This window comes from Meriones unguiculatus, chromosome 6, assembly GCF_030254825.1.
Source record: "Meriones unguiculatus strain TT.TT164.6M chromosome 6, Bangor_MerUng_6.1, whole genome shotgun sequence".
NCBI classification, from domain to species: Eukaryota; Metazoa; Chordata; class Mammalia; order Rodentia; family Muridae; genus Meriones; species Meriones unguiculatus.
Window position 1 is genome coordinate 42551480 of NC_083354.1, and position 19039 is coordinate 42570518.

At 43.7% G+C, this 19039-nt stretch overlaps 1 protein-coding gene and 1 long non-coding RNA gene across 6 annotated transcripts in view; one reads left to right on the forward strand and one right to left on the reverse strand.

Moving 5' to 3' along the window:
* Window positions 1-1359: 1359 nt before the first annotated feature.
* Window positions 1360-2651, reverse strand: LOC132654653 (uncharacterized). 2 transcript variants are annotated; one of them, XR_009592318.1, is made up of 2 exons: window positions 2523-2651; window positions 1360-1592 (listed from the first exon to the last, which is right to left on the reverse strand). It is a non-coding gene; the product is annotated as an uncharacterized LOC132654653 (long non-coding RNA). The 2 variants fall into 2 exon arrangements; XR_009592317.1 differs by having other exon boundaries at window positions 2461-2579.
* The window catches only part of Arih2 (ariadne RBR E3 ubiquitin protein ligase 2), a 59017-nt gene continuing 42541 nt past the window's right edge, over window positions 2564-19039 (forward strand). The window contains exons 1-3 of one of the 4 annotated variants that reach the window (XM_021663110.2): window positions 2564-2734; window positions 4186-4245; window positions 7822-8169. In XM_021663110.2, the coding sequence (XP_021518785.1) occupies window positions 7918-8169 (252 nt within the window). In that variant the 5' untranslated portion in view covers window positions 2564-2734; window positions 4186-4245; window positions 7822-7917. Of the gene's footprint in view, window positions 2735-4185; window positions 4246-7821; window positions 8170-19039 lie in introns of those variants that run through there. The other 3 variants (XM_060385257.1, XM_021663113.2, XM_060385258.1) reach the window with 3 other exon arrangements.

Sequence of the window (19039 nt, forward strand, 5' to 3'; positions counted from 1 at the left end):
TGCATGGGTTAGGCTGAGAAGCCCTTTCCAGCTGCAGGCAGTTTTGTGTGAGGTGCCAATTGCTGTGGAGCTGCTTGGGAGGATGAAAAGGAGGTGCCGGCACCGTGGACAGCTCATGCAGTGGCCCCTCATGAGCTGCAGGCTGAGGAGATGCAGCTGTTTTGACAGGTGCCACCATTTATTATTATTATTATTTTTCTGAGACAGGGTTTCTGTGTAACCTTGGCATCCTGGACTCACTTTGTAGACCAGGGTGGACTTGAACTCACAGAGTTCACCTGCCTCTGCCTTCCCTAGCGCTGAGATCAAAGGTGTGCGACACCATGTCCAGTGATGTGCTGGCTAATCTTACATCAACTAGAGACAAACTATAACCATCTGAGAGGAGGGAATCTCCTCGGCGAGATATGCTCAGAGACGACACAGCCCATTGTGGGTGGTGCCATCCCTAGGCTGGTGGTCCCAGGTTCTATAAAAAAGAAGGCTGAGCAAGCCATGGGGAGCAAGCAGCACCCCTCCAAGGCATCAGCTCCTGCCCCCAGGTTCCTGCCCTGTTTGAATTCCTGTCCTGGCTTCCTTCAGTGATGGACTATATGGTGTAAAAGTGTAAACCATATAAGCCCTTCCTCTCCTGCTTGTTTTTGGTCAAGATGTTTCTGTAACTGTTAGTTATTGATGACATCTGGAAGCTTTCCAGAAGTGTTATGAGAGATGGTGAGAGACCAAAGAATTAAAAATTAGGTTTTTTTTGGGGGGGGGTGGTGGTTATTGGTTTCAAGTTTAAAGTGCAAGCCTGAACAAAGGCCAGCCAGGTGGAGACAAGTCCAGCCACCTGCAGGGAAGAACCAGCCTTACTGCATTCTTTCCTGCCCACTAGAGATATAGTTGCTAGGAAACCGGCCTCTCTCCCCTAGGACACCCAAACAAGGGAAGCCAGACCATTAATGGTTTGGGAACCCTCCTATAGCCAATCAATTCAAAATGCAATATCCCCTTTGTGTTTCGACCAATAGATGCTTGCAACGGACTCAACTCCTGGGAGTGGTCTTTTGGGGTCTCGCGAATCTGGCACAAGAGTAGATGAAAAACTGAACCTTAATGTTGGAGAGTTGGCTCAGCAACTTAAAGTGCCGGCTGTTCTTCCAGAAGATCTGGGTTTAATTCTGATTTCCAGCACCTGTAAGTCAGCTCACAGCTGCCTGTAACTCCAGTTCCAATGGATCCAAAACCCGCTGGCCTCCCTGGGCACCAAGTACACACAAACACCCACACATGAATGCTCAGGGTCCTCTCGGTACTCTTAATGGAGCCATCTCTAGAGCAATGAAATGAATTGTCAAAACAACTGAGCAGGACAGGTGTGTTAGTGCATGTCTTTAATTCCACCAATCAGGAGGGAGAAGCAAGAGGACAACTGTGAGTCTTGCAGGTGGTGGTGATGGTGGCGGCAGTGGTGGTGACACACACTTTAATCCCAGCACTCCAGAGGCCGAGGCAGAGGCAGAGACAGAGGCAGAGACAGGTGGATCTCTGTAAATTCAAGGCCAGCTTGGTTTGCAGAGAGTTCCGGGACAGCCAATGCTAAAGAAACCCTGTTTTGAAAAAAAAAAAGTATATTTTTAAAATGTTTGTCATTTATGTTTATATGAGTGCTCTATCTGCATGTACATTCCATGTCAGAAGAGGGCATCATGTCTGAGCCATCATGTGGTTGCCAGGAATTGAACTCAGGTCCTCTGAAGGAACAGACAACACTCTTAACCTCTGAGCCATGTCTCCAGCCCATATACATCATGTATTTTTACTCATATATATAAAATCTGTCATAGATATTTTATTATTTATATATGTGTATATATGTATATAGATATATACACACACACACATATACAATCTCGGTCGTGTAAGGTGAGTGGAAGTTGAAGTGGGTGGCTAGTGAGGTTTTCTCGTGAGAATCCAAAGCCTATTGCTCACAGAACTTCCTCCTAAACAGACGTAAAATTTCCGAGTGGCTCTTGTCAAACCATAGTTGCTCGGAAACCATGATCCTTTTATCTTCTCCAGTGTCACCAGAATCTCTTCTCATGTTTTACGTCAGCGTATAAACAGTGGAGAGAGGAGACGTCTAGTCAGAAAAAAACGATAGTTAAAAATATCTCAGCTAAGGGCCTGGTAGATAGCTCAGTGGGTAAAAAACACTTGCTGTCAAGCTGACATATTTGATCCTCGGATCCCACGTAGTGGAAGAAGAAAACCGACCCCGAAAATTGTCCTCTGACCTCAACACGGGAGCTATGGTACGAGCCGTGGTTCACACACAAAATAAATGTAAAAAAAAAAAATTCTAAAAATGTATATCGAATAAAGACGCTCGTAGGCTAACGCAAAAAACAAATGTTCACGTCATTCCTCCCAAAGCGAGCGCTCAGTATTTTCTCTCGGCGGGACTCATTTTCTCACCAAAGGACCGTTAGGACGCAATTTCTAGGGCTATATATTTTCCAGAAACCTGTTAGTCTCACCGACGACCGCGGGCCGACCCCTGCCGGAAATGACGCGGCTGCGCATAGCACTTCCGGGGCTGCGGGGACGGCTCCGCCGGAGGAAGCTGCGCGGGCCCGACCCGCGTCCGCCCGCCGTCTCCGCTGTCGCTACGCCCCAGTCACACTGTTTTGGCCCGGCTTGACCTGGGCTGGCCGGCCTGGGCTCTGCGGCCGCGGGGCCGCGGCTCCCGGTAAGTGCGCGGCGTGAGTCGAGGCCTTGTTTACTCTAGCTGGCCGCTGTGGGGGGGGGGGGTCCCCGCGCGCCTCCCCGGCGCGGCCGGGGCTCCGCCTTCGCCGCCGCCTGCGAGGCCGTGGCGTCCCGGGTCCCGACGTTCCCCGCCGACTGGGAGACGCTCCCGGAGGCAAGAGCCGGCGCCGGTGCGCGTCCGCCGTCTCTGCGGGCTTTCTCTTCCTCGTTGGCTCCTCGGCTCACCGGAGGTCGGAGGCCGGCGCCTCGGGCTGGTGGGCCGGTGCACTGGGGCCTGCCCCGCCGGGCGCTCTGGGAAAAGGCGCCACCTCGCAGCCTCCCGATTCGGGTCGTGCTCGGGAGCCTTCGCAGCGCCGCCCGCACTGTTGGCTAACGCCTGCCCTGTGAAAGGACCTCCCCGCGCGTGGGCTCCGCGTCCGCGCGGATCTCTTGGAGAGCAAGGCGCATCGGAGAGACGCGCGGTCACGCCCGACGGCCGCTGGTTTAGCCTCGAGAGAGGCGGCAGTGTTCTCGGACGAGTTCGCCGTAGTTCTGACTGTGTTCTGTCTCATGGAACTTTATGTCACGACGGACACATTCTAGACCTTTGCGGTCCAGTGTGGTAGCCACAGGCCGCCCACAGCCATGGAATTAGCACATCAGAGAAACTACACTTTACTTTTTAAAGTGAATTAATTTGAAGTAACTCCACGTAATTAGTGGCTGCGCGCCATTATTAGGACAGATGAGTTTGGTTGTTTTTAAGACGCTGTCTCTTTACATAATCCTGGCTGTCAAGGAACTCACGACGTAGACCAGGCTGACTGCAAACTTACCCTGCCTCTCCCTCCCAAATCCTGGGATTAAAGGAGTATGCCACCAAGCCACCACACCTGGCCGAGTTTTTAAACAAGTTGCTGATTCATATATTTCGGCCAAGGAATTTTCTTCGAAAATGTAGTTAATAAATTACCACTTAGGGCCAAGTGTTACAGCTGGAGTAAACTGTTAGACTAACTAAATTTCTGTGTTCTTGTCAACTTTAATAGATCTTTATCCTTTTGTACAAGGCCATGTCTTGGAAGCCAGCTCAGTCATTCTGGCAAGTTTTATGAAGATGACTTTGGCTCTGGAAAAAGTACTAATTATGCCATTCCTGTCTGAGATGTAGTCATCTTGAATAAGTTCTGATACTAAAAAGAAAAAATAACACATTGACCCCTTTGAACAGTCAGGATTCAGTTTTCTTGTGTGTTTGTATTTTGAGACGATTGTCTTGCTCTGTAGCCCAGGCTGGTCTTCTACTTTTGATCTTTCTGCCTCAGCTTCCAAGTTGGGATTCTCAGGATGTGCGGCCAATCTCAGCAAGGACAGCATTCTTTCAAGAATCTCCAACAGCCTGACGGTGGTAGTCACTTTACTGTCAGCACTCAGCATTGTCTCTCTTAATTGCAGATGGAAATCATATGATTCAGGCTGGGTGATACCCGCAGGGAAGATCTTTAAAAATTACAGGTGATTTAAACCCTAAATTTGTTACACTGATGTGCTTATGTGTGTATTGCATGTGGAAGTCAGTACAGCTTTGGTTGGTTTTCTCCTAACTGTGTATTCAAGGATTGGACTCTTGTTGTTAGGCTTGGTGGCAGGCGTCTTTACCCACTGAATGTCTTTCGCCCAAGATTTAACTTTCTCTTAAAGAAGACAAAGTTTAACCATAGAGATTGCAGGAGTAGGTTCTAGTTAACTCGGTAAAGTGCTTGCCACAGAAACTTGATGATGTAAATTGTAATCCCTAACCCTCATGAGAAGCTGCATGTGGTGGGTGAGCATACCGATCAGTGCTGGAGGGCAGAGGAAGAAGGATCCCTGAGGTTGGCTGGCCAGCTTGTGGAGCCAGCTCAGTGAAAAGCCTGGACTCATGAAAAGGTGAGCCAGGCATGGTGGCGCATACCTTTAAAATGTCAGCGCAGGCAGGCAGGCAGATTTCTGTGGTTCAGAGGACAACCTGGTGTGTATAATGAGTTTAGGCCAGCCATGGTTATACAGTGAGGCCCTATTTCAAAGCAAAACAGAACAAACAAAAACAAAATGGAAGGCTGGCAATATAGCGAGCTTAATGACCTGAGTTTGATTCCTCCAAATGGTAGAAGGAGGGAAGCATGCACGTTGTCTTATGACTTCATATTTGCTGTGGTACACACAGTCTTCCTCTATGAATGAATGAGTTGTAATTAAAATTAAAGGTGGGAAGCTGGGCATGATGTCACCTGCCTGTAATCCCAGCTCTCACGGAGGCAGAGGCAGGTGGAAGCCTGTAAGTTGCAGGCCAGCCTGGTTACATAGAGAAACTGTCTCAAAAAACAGGAAAAAAAAAAAAAATTGAGGTGGGAGCCAGGTGTGGTGGTATATACCTTTAATCACAGAATTTGGGAGGCAGAGACAGATTCCTGAGTTCAAGGCCAGCCTTGTTTATATAGTAAGTTCCAGGACAGCCAGAGCTACATGGTGAAGCCATATCTCAAAAATAATAATAATAAAAAAAACCTAAAAAATAAAAATAAGGGGTTTTTATAGTTCGAAATGTGGTGTTGGCTGTCCTAGACCAGACTCTGTAGACCAGACTGGCCTTGATTTTATAGAGATCTGCATGCAGGGATTAAAGGCTTGTGCCACCACTGCCCAGCTTTTTTTTTTTTTTTTTTTTTTTTTTTTTTTTTTGCCACCATGCACACTTTATTGCCTACACAATGTGAAGATAACATTTGCAAAAAAAAAAGCGTAGGATCAAGGCCTCAGGGTCAGATGTGGACAGTGGAACACAGGGTAGGATTAGAATCCAGAATGTGGTATTCTTTGTGAAAAGGCTTGAAAGACTGCCACAGAGGTAGTGGAGACAATAGTGATGCAGAAAATGGCCATAAGGACGCCAAAAATCAAGGAGCTGATATTCAGGCATTTGGCAGTGGAGGCCTGGGCTCCAATCACATTGCCTACCCACAATCTTCCTGTCCCTGGACTTCACTGCCAACTTCATTTTTTAATCAGTGATTATTTTGAATGTGTATGGTTATTTTGCCTGCATATATGTCCTTGGCAGCCAGGAGAGGTCATTGGATCTCTTAGACTAGAATTAGAAGTAGCTGTGAACGGCCATGTGCTAGGATATAAACTCAAGTCTTCTGAAAGAGCAACAGTACTTTTTTTGTTTGTCTGTTTCCAGACAGGGTTTCTCTGTATAGCCCTGGCTGTTGTAGACCCAGCCTGGCCTCGAACTCACAGCGATCTGCCTGCCTCTCTCTCCTTGAGTACTGAGATTATAGGTGCACCACAGTGCCCGGTTGGTACTCTTTAACTGCTGAGCCCTTTCTCCCCTCTCCTCTCCTTTTTTGGGTGAGGGCATGCAGGGCTTCTCCAGAGCTGAGATTGAAGTTATGCTGCACCACACCTGCACCTACATTCATTCCTGTGTCCGTCCGTCCGTTCCCCCCCCCCCCCCCCAGCAAGGTAGGGATTTTCTCTGACCGTTCTGGAACTCTTCTGTAGATCAAGGCTGGCCTCAAACTCAGAGATCCTCTTGCTTATGCTTTCTGAGTACTGGGATCAAAGGTGTGCTCTGTCACCACCTGGTTCCAGCATTCATTCTTATTTTTCTTTTAGACTATGGAGTTTGGTTTATTTTGTTTGTTTGTTTGTTCTTGTCATTTTCTGAGGTATAGATATCCTGGCCTTGAACTCCTTATCCTCCTGCCTCCGCTTTTCAAGGGTATGTTACAGATACACTTTAGCAGAACTCTTACAGTTGGAAAATTAGTTAACTTGGTAAACTAGAGGAAGAGTTTGAAGGATTATGAGACTTACTTTTTTCTGTGTATGCACCTGTCTTTTAGATATCTGAGAAATATTTGTGAAATAGTAATTTTTTTTCCTTATGTGTGACAGTGAAACAGAACTCTGTCCTTAATCAAGTATTCTGTCATTCCTGGGCATGATTAGCAAAAACTTCAGTAGCTAAATCTTTAGGGTTACCCTCCATTTGTATAGCTAGCTACAAAGATCCTTTTTTCCCTGAAGGACTTTAGGAAAAGAGGACAAATCCATTGGAATTTTGGAGTCCTTAAAAAGAAAAAAGAAACCACATTTATTTATTTATTGTGTGAGTGCTTCTTATGTAGAGGTCAGGGAACGACTTGAGTCACTTTCATCTCTTCTACCATACTGGTACCAGGTTTAAATTAATTTTAGGCTTGGAGGCAAGTGTGTTTATCCATTGAGCCCTTGGAATTTGAGTCCTTGCCATGAGAAAACCATCCTTGCATTTTCATGTCAGGCCTTTCATGCTTGTCATCATGGGTTTCTATCTCTTAGTGAAAGGATTTCCCTTTGATAAGAATAGACTGGGGGTTGGGAGGGCTGGAGAGATGGCTTCGAGACTAAGAGCCCTGTCTGTCCTTGCAGAGGACCTGAGTTCAATTCCCAACCCCCACGTGGTGCTGGTGGCTCATAACCATCTATAATGAGACCTGGTGCCATCTTCTGGCATGCAGGTGTACATGCAGACAGAACATTGTATACAAAATAAATAAATAAATCTTTAAAAAAAAAAAACCAGGGAAGCCGGGTTTGGTGGGGCTGGAGGGTGGAGCAGAGTGGGGCAGAGGCAGTCCAATCTGTGTGTTCAAGGCCAGCCTGGTCTACAAATCTGAGTCCAGGACAGCCAGGGCTGTTACACAGCCTGTCTCAGAAAAACAAAAACAACAAAAAAGAATAAAACGGAGGTATTCTGAATGACACCAGAAATGAAATAGGCAGCTGGGTGGTGATTGTGCACCCTTTTAATCCCAGCATTTAGAGGTAAAGGCAGGTGGATCTCTGAGATCAAGGCCAGTGTGGTCTACAGAGTGAGTTCCAGGACAGCCAGGGCTACACAGAGAAACCCTGTCTTAGAAGTAAAAAAAAAAAAAAAAAAAGAGTTAGACTATAGTGGGAACAGGGACAGGGCTAGGGCTGTGCTATTGTGATTCTTAAATGATTTTCACTATAATTTCTCAAATACTAATACTTTTTTTTTTCCTTTTTTTTTTTTTTTAGAAGGCAAAACGCTAATGCATTTAAGAAAACGCTAAAGTTGGGGGGAGGGGGAAAAGCACACTGCTTTCCTGATCTGCATCTCGGCTGGATGTTAAGATGTCTGTGGACATGAACAGCCAGGGGTCTGACAGCAATGAAGAGGACTATGACCCAAACTGTGAGGAAGAGGAAGAAGAGGAAGAGGACCCTGGGGACATAGAGGACTACTATGTGGGAGTAGCCAGTGATGTGGAGCAACAGGGGGCTGATGCTTTTGATCCCGAAGAGTATCAATTCACTTGCTTGACCTATAAGGAGTCTGAGGGTGCCCTCCACGAGCATATGACCAGTTTAGCCTCTGTCTTAAAGGTGAGTAGTGCTGCCAGTTCAGATGTAATCTCTGCTTGAATTGAAGGATGTTATAGTAACTAATGACTCTTACGTGCTTGTTGAATAGTCTTATAGCTTGAAACCCAAACCTATTGTGTATACCATCATTTGGATATTTGTCACATTTACTTGTCTTGAAATATAAACATCTCCAAGGTCATTAGTGGAGGTGTAGATTTATGATCAGAAGTATATGACAGAATTGCCTAGCTTTTACTTGTTTCAGAAAGTGAGTTCTGTGAATCTAGGTGAGGTGATGTGTGGTTGAACCACTGTCTTATACAACTGTTTGATAAGTGTCTTAAAAAGTGTCCAGAACCCTCGTTTGTCCTGTGATCAGTGCCTCAGGCTGAGTGCTCACTTACCTCAGGTATTTTTTTGTTTTTTCGAGACAGGGTTTCTCTGTGTAGCCTTGGCTATCCTGGACTCACTTTGTAGACCAGGCTGGCCTTGAATTCATATCAGTACGCCTGCCTCTGCCTCCCTGAGTGCCAGGACTAAAGGTGTGCAGCACCATGCCTCATTAGTGTAGAAATTTTTTAAAGTGACTGTACTCAATTATTCCAACAAAGATGCTGGGTTGTTTTTCCCCCCTGCTTAAAACATTAGTTTTTTTTGTTTTGTTTTGTTTTTTTAATTTGTTTATTTATTATTTATACAGAGTTCTGCTTACATGTACACCTGCATGACACAAGAGGACACCAGATCTCATTACAGATGGTTGTGAGCCACCATGTGGTTGCTGGGAGTTGAACTCGGGACCTTTGGAAGAGCAGTCAATCCTCTTAACCTCTGAGCCATCTCTCCAGCCCCAAAACATTAGTTTTTTAATCTTATATCTGAAGATGTATTGCCCTTTCAATACCTAACATATATTTTTAGAATGCTTATTAGGCATTTTTTTCAGCATGTTTTCTTTGCATCAAAATATGAAAATTGCGAGCATTTATCTTTACTGTTTTGCTGACTTTCCTTCATGAATTACCGTGTGGGTTTTGCTGGATTGCACTGAGAGTTAGTGGGGCTCAGCAGGTAGAAACACTGACCTTGTACATGAGCCTGACTACCTCAGCTTAATCTCCAGAGCCCACAGAAAGGTGGAGGGAGAGTTATCCTCTGCCTGTGTTTGTTTATATGTGTGTATGTCATGTCATGCTTGTTCCCTTGCCCCAAATAATGCCAAATTGAAGGTCAGAAGGCATGATGGGCTAGGCATGCTAACACATCTGTAGTCTTAGCACTGGGGAGGTGTCAGTGTATAGGCTCCAAATTTATAGTGAGTTCAAAGCTCGCTCATAACCAAATAAAACAAGATATTCCAACCAGATTTTCTTGTAGTTATTTAAATGGAAATACCAATGTATGTCCTGTCAGAATTCCTGGAAAGGCTTATTGTATGTCGTGTCTGGTATCTAGCATCAAAATCCCATCAGTGCTCCTGGGCATGGTCCTGCAGGCCTTTACTCCCAGCACTTGGGAGATAGCAGCAAGAGAAAGCAGTTCAAGATCCTCCTAAGCCACACAAGGTGTTTGAAGGCAGCATGGGATACATACAGTCCTCAAAAATCCCTCAAAGCTGGGTGTGATGGTGCATGCCTTTTAATCCCAGCAGTTAGGAGGCAGAAGCAGGCGGATCTCTGAGTTCTAGGCCAACCAAAGCTACAAAGTGAGAACCTGTCTCCAAAACAAAACCCAAAAAAACTCTTTAAATCCCACATGCTTGTATTGTTTGGCCACAAGTGTGGTCTCAACCAATGCCCTAGGGGCTCTCAAGGAGATTCACTGAATGAAAAGCACAGGTAACAATCTAAAGGAGCCCTAAGAACAGAAAAAGATAAGGTCAAGGGAAGGCTTTTACAGGCGGCTGATCATATGTCACTTTCATAAGGAAAAAGAATTGTGAAATGGTAAGTTATATATAAAGAATATGTTATAGTTTATATGTGTTATACATATGTATACACTATGTATATAACATACATATAATATATTAGAAACAAAAACTAGGAAGGAGTGTTGTTCGACCCAATTATCAGCCTTCAGTAGGATAGAAAAGTCAGCATAAAGAGTGTGAAAACTTAGGAGTTAAATGAAGCTGTTTAGTACAGCTCTACAAACTGGACAGTTCCTTTTCCGTGGTTGCTAGGAATTAACTCAGGACTTCTGGAAGAGGAGCCAGTGCTTTTAACCTCTGAGCCATCTCTCCAGACCCTCTTCTAAGTTTTTAAAGATGATTTATTATTTTAAAGTTGTGTGTGTACATGTGGTTTTGTGGGAGCGTGTTCATATGACTGCAGGTGCAAGAGGAGGCTAGAGGTGTTGGATTTTCCTGGAGCTGGACTTACAGGTGGTTGTTCACTATCTGGTATGGGTCCTCGGACCTGAACGTGGATCTTCTGTAAGAGCACTAAAAGTTCTTAATCACCGAGCACCTCTCCAGTTCTTATATCCACTCCTCACCTCTTTCCCTCTTTTTTTTTTTTTAATATAGGGTCTCACTGTAGTCCTGGCTAGCCTAGAACTCAAATTCACTATGTAAACCAGGCCACCCTTAAACTTACCAAACTCTGCGCCTGCCTCTGTCTCCCAAGTGTTGGGATTAAAGGTGTTGGACACCACACCTCAATTATTCGAAAGTAGTTTTTTATTTTGTTTTGTTTTTATGGTTTTGTTTTTGTTTTTTAGGTGGGGTCTCAGCTCTGGCTGTGCTGGATTTGATGGATAGACCAGTCTGGTGTAGAACTTGCAGCATGCCTGGACTTTGGGCTTTGTTTGTTTGTTTAGTTTTTTTGAGACAGTGTTGCTATGAAGTTCAGCTGGGTTTTGCATTTTAAACACTCCTAAGTCAGTCTCCAGAGTTTGGAAATTACAGGTATTTCTTAATACATTCAGCTCTTGTTGTAGAGCAAGTGAGCCCTGAAAGAGGATAGGGAGGAGTGAGGGTGGGGTTATGGGTCTGGAGCATTTGTAAGGTTGAGATGTGTCCAAACCCTGAAAATCTTTTGAGACTAGCCGGGGTAAGGATCACACCCTCCCTCTTCTGGGCCAGCATGTCTTTTGAACCCCCGCCTCTGCCGCCCTTGAGATAGTTACGTTGCCTGGTGGTCAGGTGTTAAGACAGCACCTGGAATTCTTCTCTATGCAAATAAAGCATTCCCAGCACCTCAGCCCTAGCCAGTGACGTATATTCACCCCAAAACCCCCTATCTACTTCCCAAGGTTTATATTGCCCTTATGCCCCCAATAAAGAACTGTTTCACTGAAAACCTGGGAGAATGCCTTCCCCCACAACTACTGCCAAACTGAGATCCTTCGAACCCACCTGCTCCACCTGGTTAAGCTTCATTGCTTCCAGCACCAGTTCGCCTTGGTATCTGGACACCCTGAGGCCAGAAGCAAACCTGGAACACCATCTTGTGTGTGCGTGTGTGAGTGTATGTGATGTACTGCAGCCTTCTGGCAGCTTTATGTCTGATTCTTTTGTGCATTTTGCTATCATCTCTGAAACTTTTGATTGTCAGGTCCTGGCCATCATTGCTGTCACAATATTGCATACTCAATAGATACTAGATAATTTATTGAGTACTTGTGTGTTTTCTTGAGCAGTGGGTGCTGCTTTGGATGGGAGTTGGATTGTCTAGTGTTTGCATCTCTCTAAATTGTCAGGAAAGGAATTATTCTGCCTTTAAGACTCAAGAAAAGAAGGAACAAAAAGAACCTGGAATAGAGTTGAGAATTAAGAGATGGAGAGTTGAAACAAACAAAAAGGTTAAGAAGGAAATGAGAGAACAGATGCATAGGTGCTGATAGACACATTTGATTATCTTTTTCCTTCTCTAAGGAGCATGTTGACATCTTTTCTTCTCCTTCCTGGTTCTGGGCAATACAGGCTGAGGCTTAGTTGTCATACCTGTAGAGAAACTCTGTTTCAAGTGGTGCTTGAGAGGCTGGAGAGATGACTCATAGTTAAAAGTACTGGCTTCTCTTCCAGAGGACCAGGGTTCAATTCTCAACACCTGAATCACAGTTCTAAGTGTAGTTTGGGGATCAACCCCCCCCCACATACATGCATTTAAAGTGCCAATGCACATAACATAAAAATTAATACGTTCACCAAGCGGTGGTGGTGCATGCCTTTAGTGCCGACGCTAGGGAAGCAGAGGCAGGAGGATTTCTTGAGTTCAAGGCCAGTATTACACACTTGTAATACCAGCATTTTGTGATTTGGAGGTGACTGCTTAGTTCTAGGCCAGCTTGGGATGCATGAGACCTTGTCTTTTAAAAAAGTAGAGAAAACAAAACAGTATTCTACATTAGTACAACAGGGAAAAAAAATAAGGAAAAGCCCTGAGTATGGTGACCATATCCTTGCTGGTGTCCTTATCAGTTGTTTGCACAATTGGGTGACATATTTGGACATTTAAGTATTTCCTATGATTTAGTTACTGCTTGGTTCATAGAATTGTAACATGTGTAACTTAAAATTAGCCTCATGAACAGCTTTCTGTGAACAAAAGTTTGAGGAATGATTTATACTTTCACTGCTAAATATATTTTACTTGTTAAGATGAGATATGCTTTAAAAAAGACAACAAAAACAAAAGATGAGCTCTGATTAAGGTTTTATCATAAGGTTTTAAAAATGATTTTAAATATTTTGGGATTTGAGATCTTTTTCAAATTGCGTGGTCAGGCATGGTGATACATAATCCAGCATTCTAGAGGCAGAAAAGAAGGCTGATCCTTGTGCGTTCCAGGCTAGCCTTGTCTACAAAGGGAGTTGTAGTTCATCCAAGTCTGCATAGTGAGACCTGTCTCAAACAAAACAAAACAAAGAACCATTTATTTTCCTGTGTGCATGAATGGCATAGGGTACTTGGTGGAGGTCAAAGGTCAACTAGAGGAAGTCAGTTATGTCCTACCATGTGGGTCACAGAGATCAAAGTCAGGTCCTCAGGCTTAATGGCAGTGTCTTTACCTAGTGAGTTGAATCACCAGCCCAGAATTTGAAGTCTTTGGGATACTGGGCATTTTATGGTCCTGGTGTTAGAGTGTAATTTTTTATATGTGTTCTAAGAGAAGTCTAGTTGTAAGATTATTTTAAGAATAGAAGGTGAAACTAGTTGTGTTGCACAATCTGTAACTGGTAAGAGAATCAGAAGTTTAAGGCCAGCCTGGGCTACATAGTGAGTCATGTATTTTAAACAAAACAAGACAAAAAGCAAGGGTTGAAGATACAGTTTAGTGTTAGAACTCTTGTCTAACATGCGCACGGGTCTGGGTTTTGTCCCTTGTATTACAAAAAAAATAAGATGCCATGAAAATCAAACCAAGAGCTGAGGCTAGAGAACAACAAAAGTCTGTAACTAAGTGAAATATTATTATTCAAACACTCTTCAAATACTAAATGGGTAGTTGTGGGGGATGGGACTGCATTGTAAAAAAAAAAGGGAGGGAGATTATCTTGTATGGGTAATTTTTAGTGATTATGTAACAGTATTTGAAGATTACTCTGGGTGTGGTGGCAAGTGGATCTCTATGAGTTTGAGGCCAGCCTGGCCTAAGAGATTTCCAGTATAGTCATAGCTACTAATGGGGGAGACCTTGTCTCCATTAAAAAAAGAGAAAAAAAAAGGAAAATTGCCTTTGTTTTTATATTTTCTTACTGTGAGTGTATGTTCCTCCAGCTGTACCTGTGTGTGTACAAATTAGAGGCTTGAAGGCAGCCTTGGGTGGTGTTCCTCAGGTCATTTTTATTTGGTTAGCATTTTTGCTTTTTTTTATTGTTGTTGTTTTGGGTTTTTTTTGTTTTTTTTTTTTTTGTTTGTTTGTTTTTTTTTTTTTTTTGAGGTGGCTTCCCAGCCTGGCCTGGAATTTGTCAAGTAGGCTAGCCTAACTGGCCAGTGTACCCTGGGAATCCTGTCACTGCCTTCCCAGGTGTTTGCCTTTCACAGTACCTAGCTGTTTCTTTGCCCCTTGACCTTTGTGTATGTGGTGGTGTGTACTTTCATGCACACAAAGAAGTACATATGTTCACACGGAGATAGGTATACATGTGTGTGACGGCGTCCTCCTCAGTTACTTTCACCTTATTTTGTAGTTATTTATCTGGGGGTGGTTTTCAGGTACCGTGGTGTGCATGTGGAGGTCAGAGTCAGCTTGTAGAAATTGATTATCTTCTCTTACCAATTGGTTCTGGGAACTGAACTCAGCTCATCAGTCGTAGTGGCAAGCATGTTTGCCCACTGAACCATCTTACTGACCTTCAACCTTATTTATTTTAAACTTCAATTTTTATTTATTTATTTATTTATTTATTTTTAGCCAGGCAGTAGTGGTGCACAGCCTTTAATCCCAGCACTCGGGAGGCAGAGGCAGGTGGATCTCTTGAGTTCGAGGCCAGCCTGGTCTCCAGAGTGCGTTGTCGGAAGCCAAAGCTCCAGAGAACCCCTGCCTAGAAAAAGAAAGTGTGTAGGGGTGTTTTGCCTAGAAAAAGAAAGTGTGTAGGGTGTTTTGCCAGTATGTCTGTGTACTACTTGTATGGTTGGTGCTCACAGCGGCCGGAAGAGGGAGTTGCATCACCTGGACCTAGAGTTATAGATGCTTGTCAACATGTGAGTGCTGAGAATCAAACCAGAGAAAAACGCCAGTACTCGTGATTGCAGAGCCATCTCTCTAGCCACTTATCTTTAATTTCAGAAATTACACTTATTTGTGTATATGTGAGTATATATGTGTGCACATGTCACAGCACACATGTGGAAGTCAGAACACATGGGAGTTCTTTTCTCTACTGTAGGGGTCCCTGGGATCAAACTCAGGTCATCAGGTTTGTCAGTAAGTGATTATGCCTATTGAGCAATCTCACTGGCCTCCACCTACGTACTTCCCTCCTTCCCTTCCTCCCTCCCTCCCTTCTCTCCTTCCCTCCCTTCCTCCCTCCCTCCTTCTCTCCCCTCCCCTCCCTTCCTCCCTCCCTCCTTCTCTCCCCTCCCTCCCTCCCTCCTCCCTCCCTCCCTCCCTTCCTGTTTATTGAGACAGGGTTCTTTACATAGCCTTGTCTGTCATGAAACTCACTCTGTAGACCAGGCTGGCCTGGAACTCAACAAAGATCCGCCTGCTTCTGCCTCCTGAGTGCTAGGACTAAAGGTGTGAGCATCCATGCTTGGCCACCTTATTATTTGAGGCAGGCTCTCAGTAAACCTTGAGCTCTCTGATTCTGTTACGACTGGCTGGCCGGCCAGCTGGAGGGGTCCTGCTGTGTCTGTCTCTGCACAGTGATTATGTGTACCTCTGTGTCAACTTCTACTTGGCTTTAGGGATCAAATTCAAGTCCTCATGCTTGCAAGGCAAGCGCTTCATAGAACTCCCTCCAGCCGTATTACTATTGTTTCGCATATATGTGTGTGTACATAAAAGTATACATTTACAGGCCAAAAGTCAACCTCAGGTGTTCCTTAGGTTCAGGGCACTGCATTTATTGACTGAGAAAAAAGTGTCTCAAATTGGTATGGAATTCACAAAGTCGGATAGACTGTCTGGCAAGTGAGCCCCAGGACCAATCTGTTTCTGCCTTCATAGTGCTAGTATTTCAAGCATCTATTATTACAGCTTGTGTTTTTTAAAAACAAAAAACAGGGTACTAGATATCAAACTCTGGTCCTTATGCTTACATGCTTACATGGCAAACAGTCTGCTGTCTGAGCCATTTCTCCAGTTCATGGTACTATATCTTTATATTGAAACATATGTGAATTGTTGTTATAGATGAAAGAAGTGTGATAAGCTTTAAAAATTTTTTTCTTAACCAGCTGAGTTTAGTGGCATATACCTTTGATCCCTTCACTTAGGAGGCAGAGGCAGGCAGGTCTCTGAGTTCCAGGTCAGCCTAGTGTGTATGGCAAGTTCCAGGACAGCCAGAGTTACATAATTGGAACCATGTCTTGAAAAAAAAAAACAACAAAGGTTCTTATTTATGTATATGTTTATCTATGTAATTATATGCCGTGTGTGTGGTTTCCCATGGAAGTCAATTCCCATTGGAGCTGGAATCACAGGTGTTTATAAACTCCCTGATATATATATGGAACTCAACAAAGATCCGCCTGCTTCTGCCTCCTGAGTGCTAGGACTAAAGGTGTGAGCCACCATGGTTGGCCACCTTATTATTTGAAGCAGGCTCTCAGTAAACCTTGAGCTCTCTGATTCTGTTACGACTATATATATATATAGTCGTATATATATATATATATATATATATATATATATATGAGAGAGAGAGAGAGATTTTTAAATGCCTGTTACTCTTCCAGACCCGAGTTTGGCTCCCAGCACCATATCAGGTTATATAATATATATTAATACGATATAATATGTATCTATAGATAGAGTGCATATTGTTTTTCTTCAGTATATGTCTGTACTAGGTGTGTGACTGGTGTCTTCCAAGGCCAGCAGACAGTGTTGGATACCCTGAAATTGGAGTTAGAGTTGTAAGCTGCCATGTAGGTTCTGGGGATTGAATCTAGGTCCTCATGCTCTTAACCGCTGAGCCACGTCTCGAGCCCCTTAATAAGCTTTTTATTATAAAATAGTAGATTATTAGCCAATAATTTTGTTATTTAGTACTGTTCTGTGAGGCTCTTTAAAAGATTTTTAATATGTTTTTTTCTTTTAGGTTTATTTTATGAGTGCTCTATGTGCATGTACACCTGCATGCCAGTAGACACCATCAGATCCTAGGATAGATGGTTGTGAGGCACCATGTGTTTGTTGGGAATTGGACTCAGGACCTCTGGAAGAACAGACAACTGCTGAGCCATCTCTCTAGCCCCAAGATTATTATTTATGTGTATGTTCATGTCTGTGTGTATGTGCTTGTGTGAGTTTATGTGTGCAAGCGTGTACAGGTAGCTACTAAGGGTAGAGAGATTGTCAGGTTGCTTGTCTGTGAGCTGCCTGACATGTTCTGGGATCTGAACTCTGGTCCTCTTGATTGATCACTAAGCACTCGTAACAGCTGAGCCATCTTTCCAGCACTCCTACCTCCCTTTGTTTGAAACAGGATCTCATGTAGCCCAGGCTGTTCTTAGATTTGCTGTGGAGCTCAGATTTCCTGAATCTCTGGCCTCTGCTTTCCGAGTGCTGGGATTACTGTATGTAACAACACCCCTGGCTGTTATGAGACTCTTGAAGCATTTGCTAACAGTTTGTTCAGGAAAAGATGCTCAGCCTTGGCAGAGACCCAAACAGGGCCCAGTCAGGGCTATGGAGGGTGATGATGGGTGAATTATAAGATTACCTCTTTTCCTTTGTATTCTTCTGTCAGCATCATGTTCAAGGTGTGGATAGAGAAGCAAATACTCAGGATCCCATCTGTCTGCTGCAGGAGGGAAAAGAAATAATCTGCTTTGGAATCAGTCTAGTCCAGTAGCCAGTGAGCTACCTGCGCTTAGTACTGAGGCAGGAGAACCTTAGAAGTGAGGTAGAAAGGGATTGATACGAAGGCTCAGTAAAGGTGCTTGCTACCAAGCCACTTGGTCTGGAGGTTGATTTTCCCAGGATCCATAGGGAAGGAGAGAACTGCCTTCTGCAGATTGTCCTCTGACCCCCACACAACTGTACTCACACAAATACAAACAAGATGAATAAGTAAACATAATAAAAAAATTTAAGTGAGGTAGAAGATGTTCTTCCCCACAGAGTGTGGAAAAAAGAGCGCCTCCTGTGCACGCCTGAAAATATATGATGTCTAGAGAAAAGGAGATAAACTGTGGACTATTATGAAGTGTCCTTATTATTGGAGAGAAAGGAATAAACTTGGAGAGCTTCAGGACTTGTGTGTCAGTGAATTTTCTTGCTCACTTGTCATGCCTGTGGAGAGGAGAATTAAGCCTGTTATTATGAGTATTTATAGTTCTTACTTTATAAGTTATTAAATGCAGTAGAGCTGGGGAGATGTTCCCTAGATTCTCTCATCCTCTTGCTTGAATTTATTTTAAAATCTAGTGTTTGCTCTTCAGGGGGTTGTAGGTAAAAATCATGTTAGGCTCTGGGTTATTTTTCCCCCCATTTTTATGGTAAATGATGAGTTTTTAGAACTTCTCACTTTTTCTTTCTTTCGTTTGTTTTTTGAGACAGGCTTTCTCTAACCCTAACCCTAACCTTGTGTAGCCCAGAGGCTGGCTTTGAACTCACAGAGATCACCTGCCTCTGCCTCCCTGAGTGCTGGAGTTACAGGTGTGGGCCACCACTCCCGGCTGGCTTCTGACTTTGTATGCAGAGCTCTTTATAGTGTTGTGGTGAAAATAATCTGGTTCTATACTTTTGTCACCCAATTTGTTAATATTCTTTAATGCAAAATAATTTGTGTTTAGTTTTTTTCTTAGTTAGCACCAGATGCATGTATGATATCTGAAGACTTAATTACTAAATTGACTTTCTTTTACTATGGAATAATTGAATTTTAAGACCAGTACATTTCTCTTATCTATATACTTATTTTTTTCTTCTTCTGTTACTTTTCTTGTTATTGCTCATGGGGAATGTTTTCAGATTGAGCCTGTGGTGATACTGAATGTTTTTGCAGAGAGCTGTTTGATTTTTATTTTGATATGCTGTCAAGTTTCTTTGCATGCTTGTATTTAAGTACAGTCTGGGGCTGGAGAGATGGCTCATAGGTTAAGAGCACTGGCTGCTCTTCCAAAGGTCCTGAGTTCAAATCTCAGCAATCACATGGTGGCATACGACCATATAAGATACAACCATATAAGATGAGATCTGGTGCCCCCTAGCGAGCAGGTATACATGCATACAGAACACTGTATACATAATAAGTAAATAAATAAAT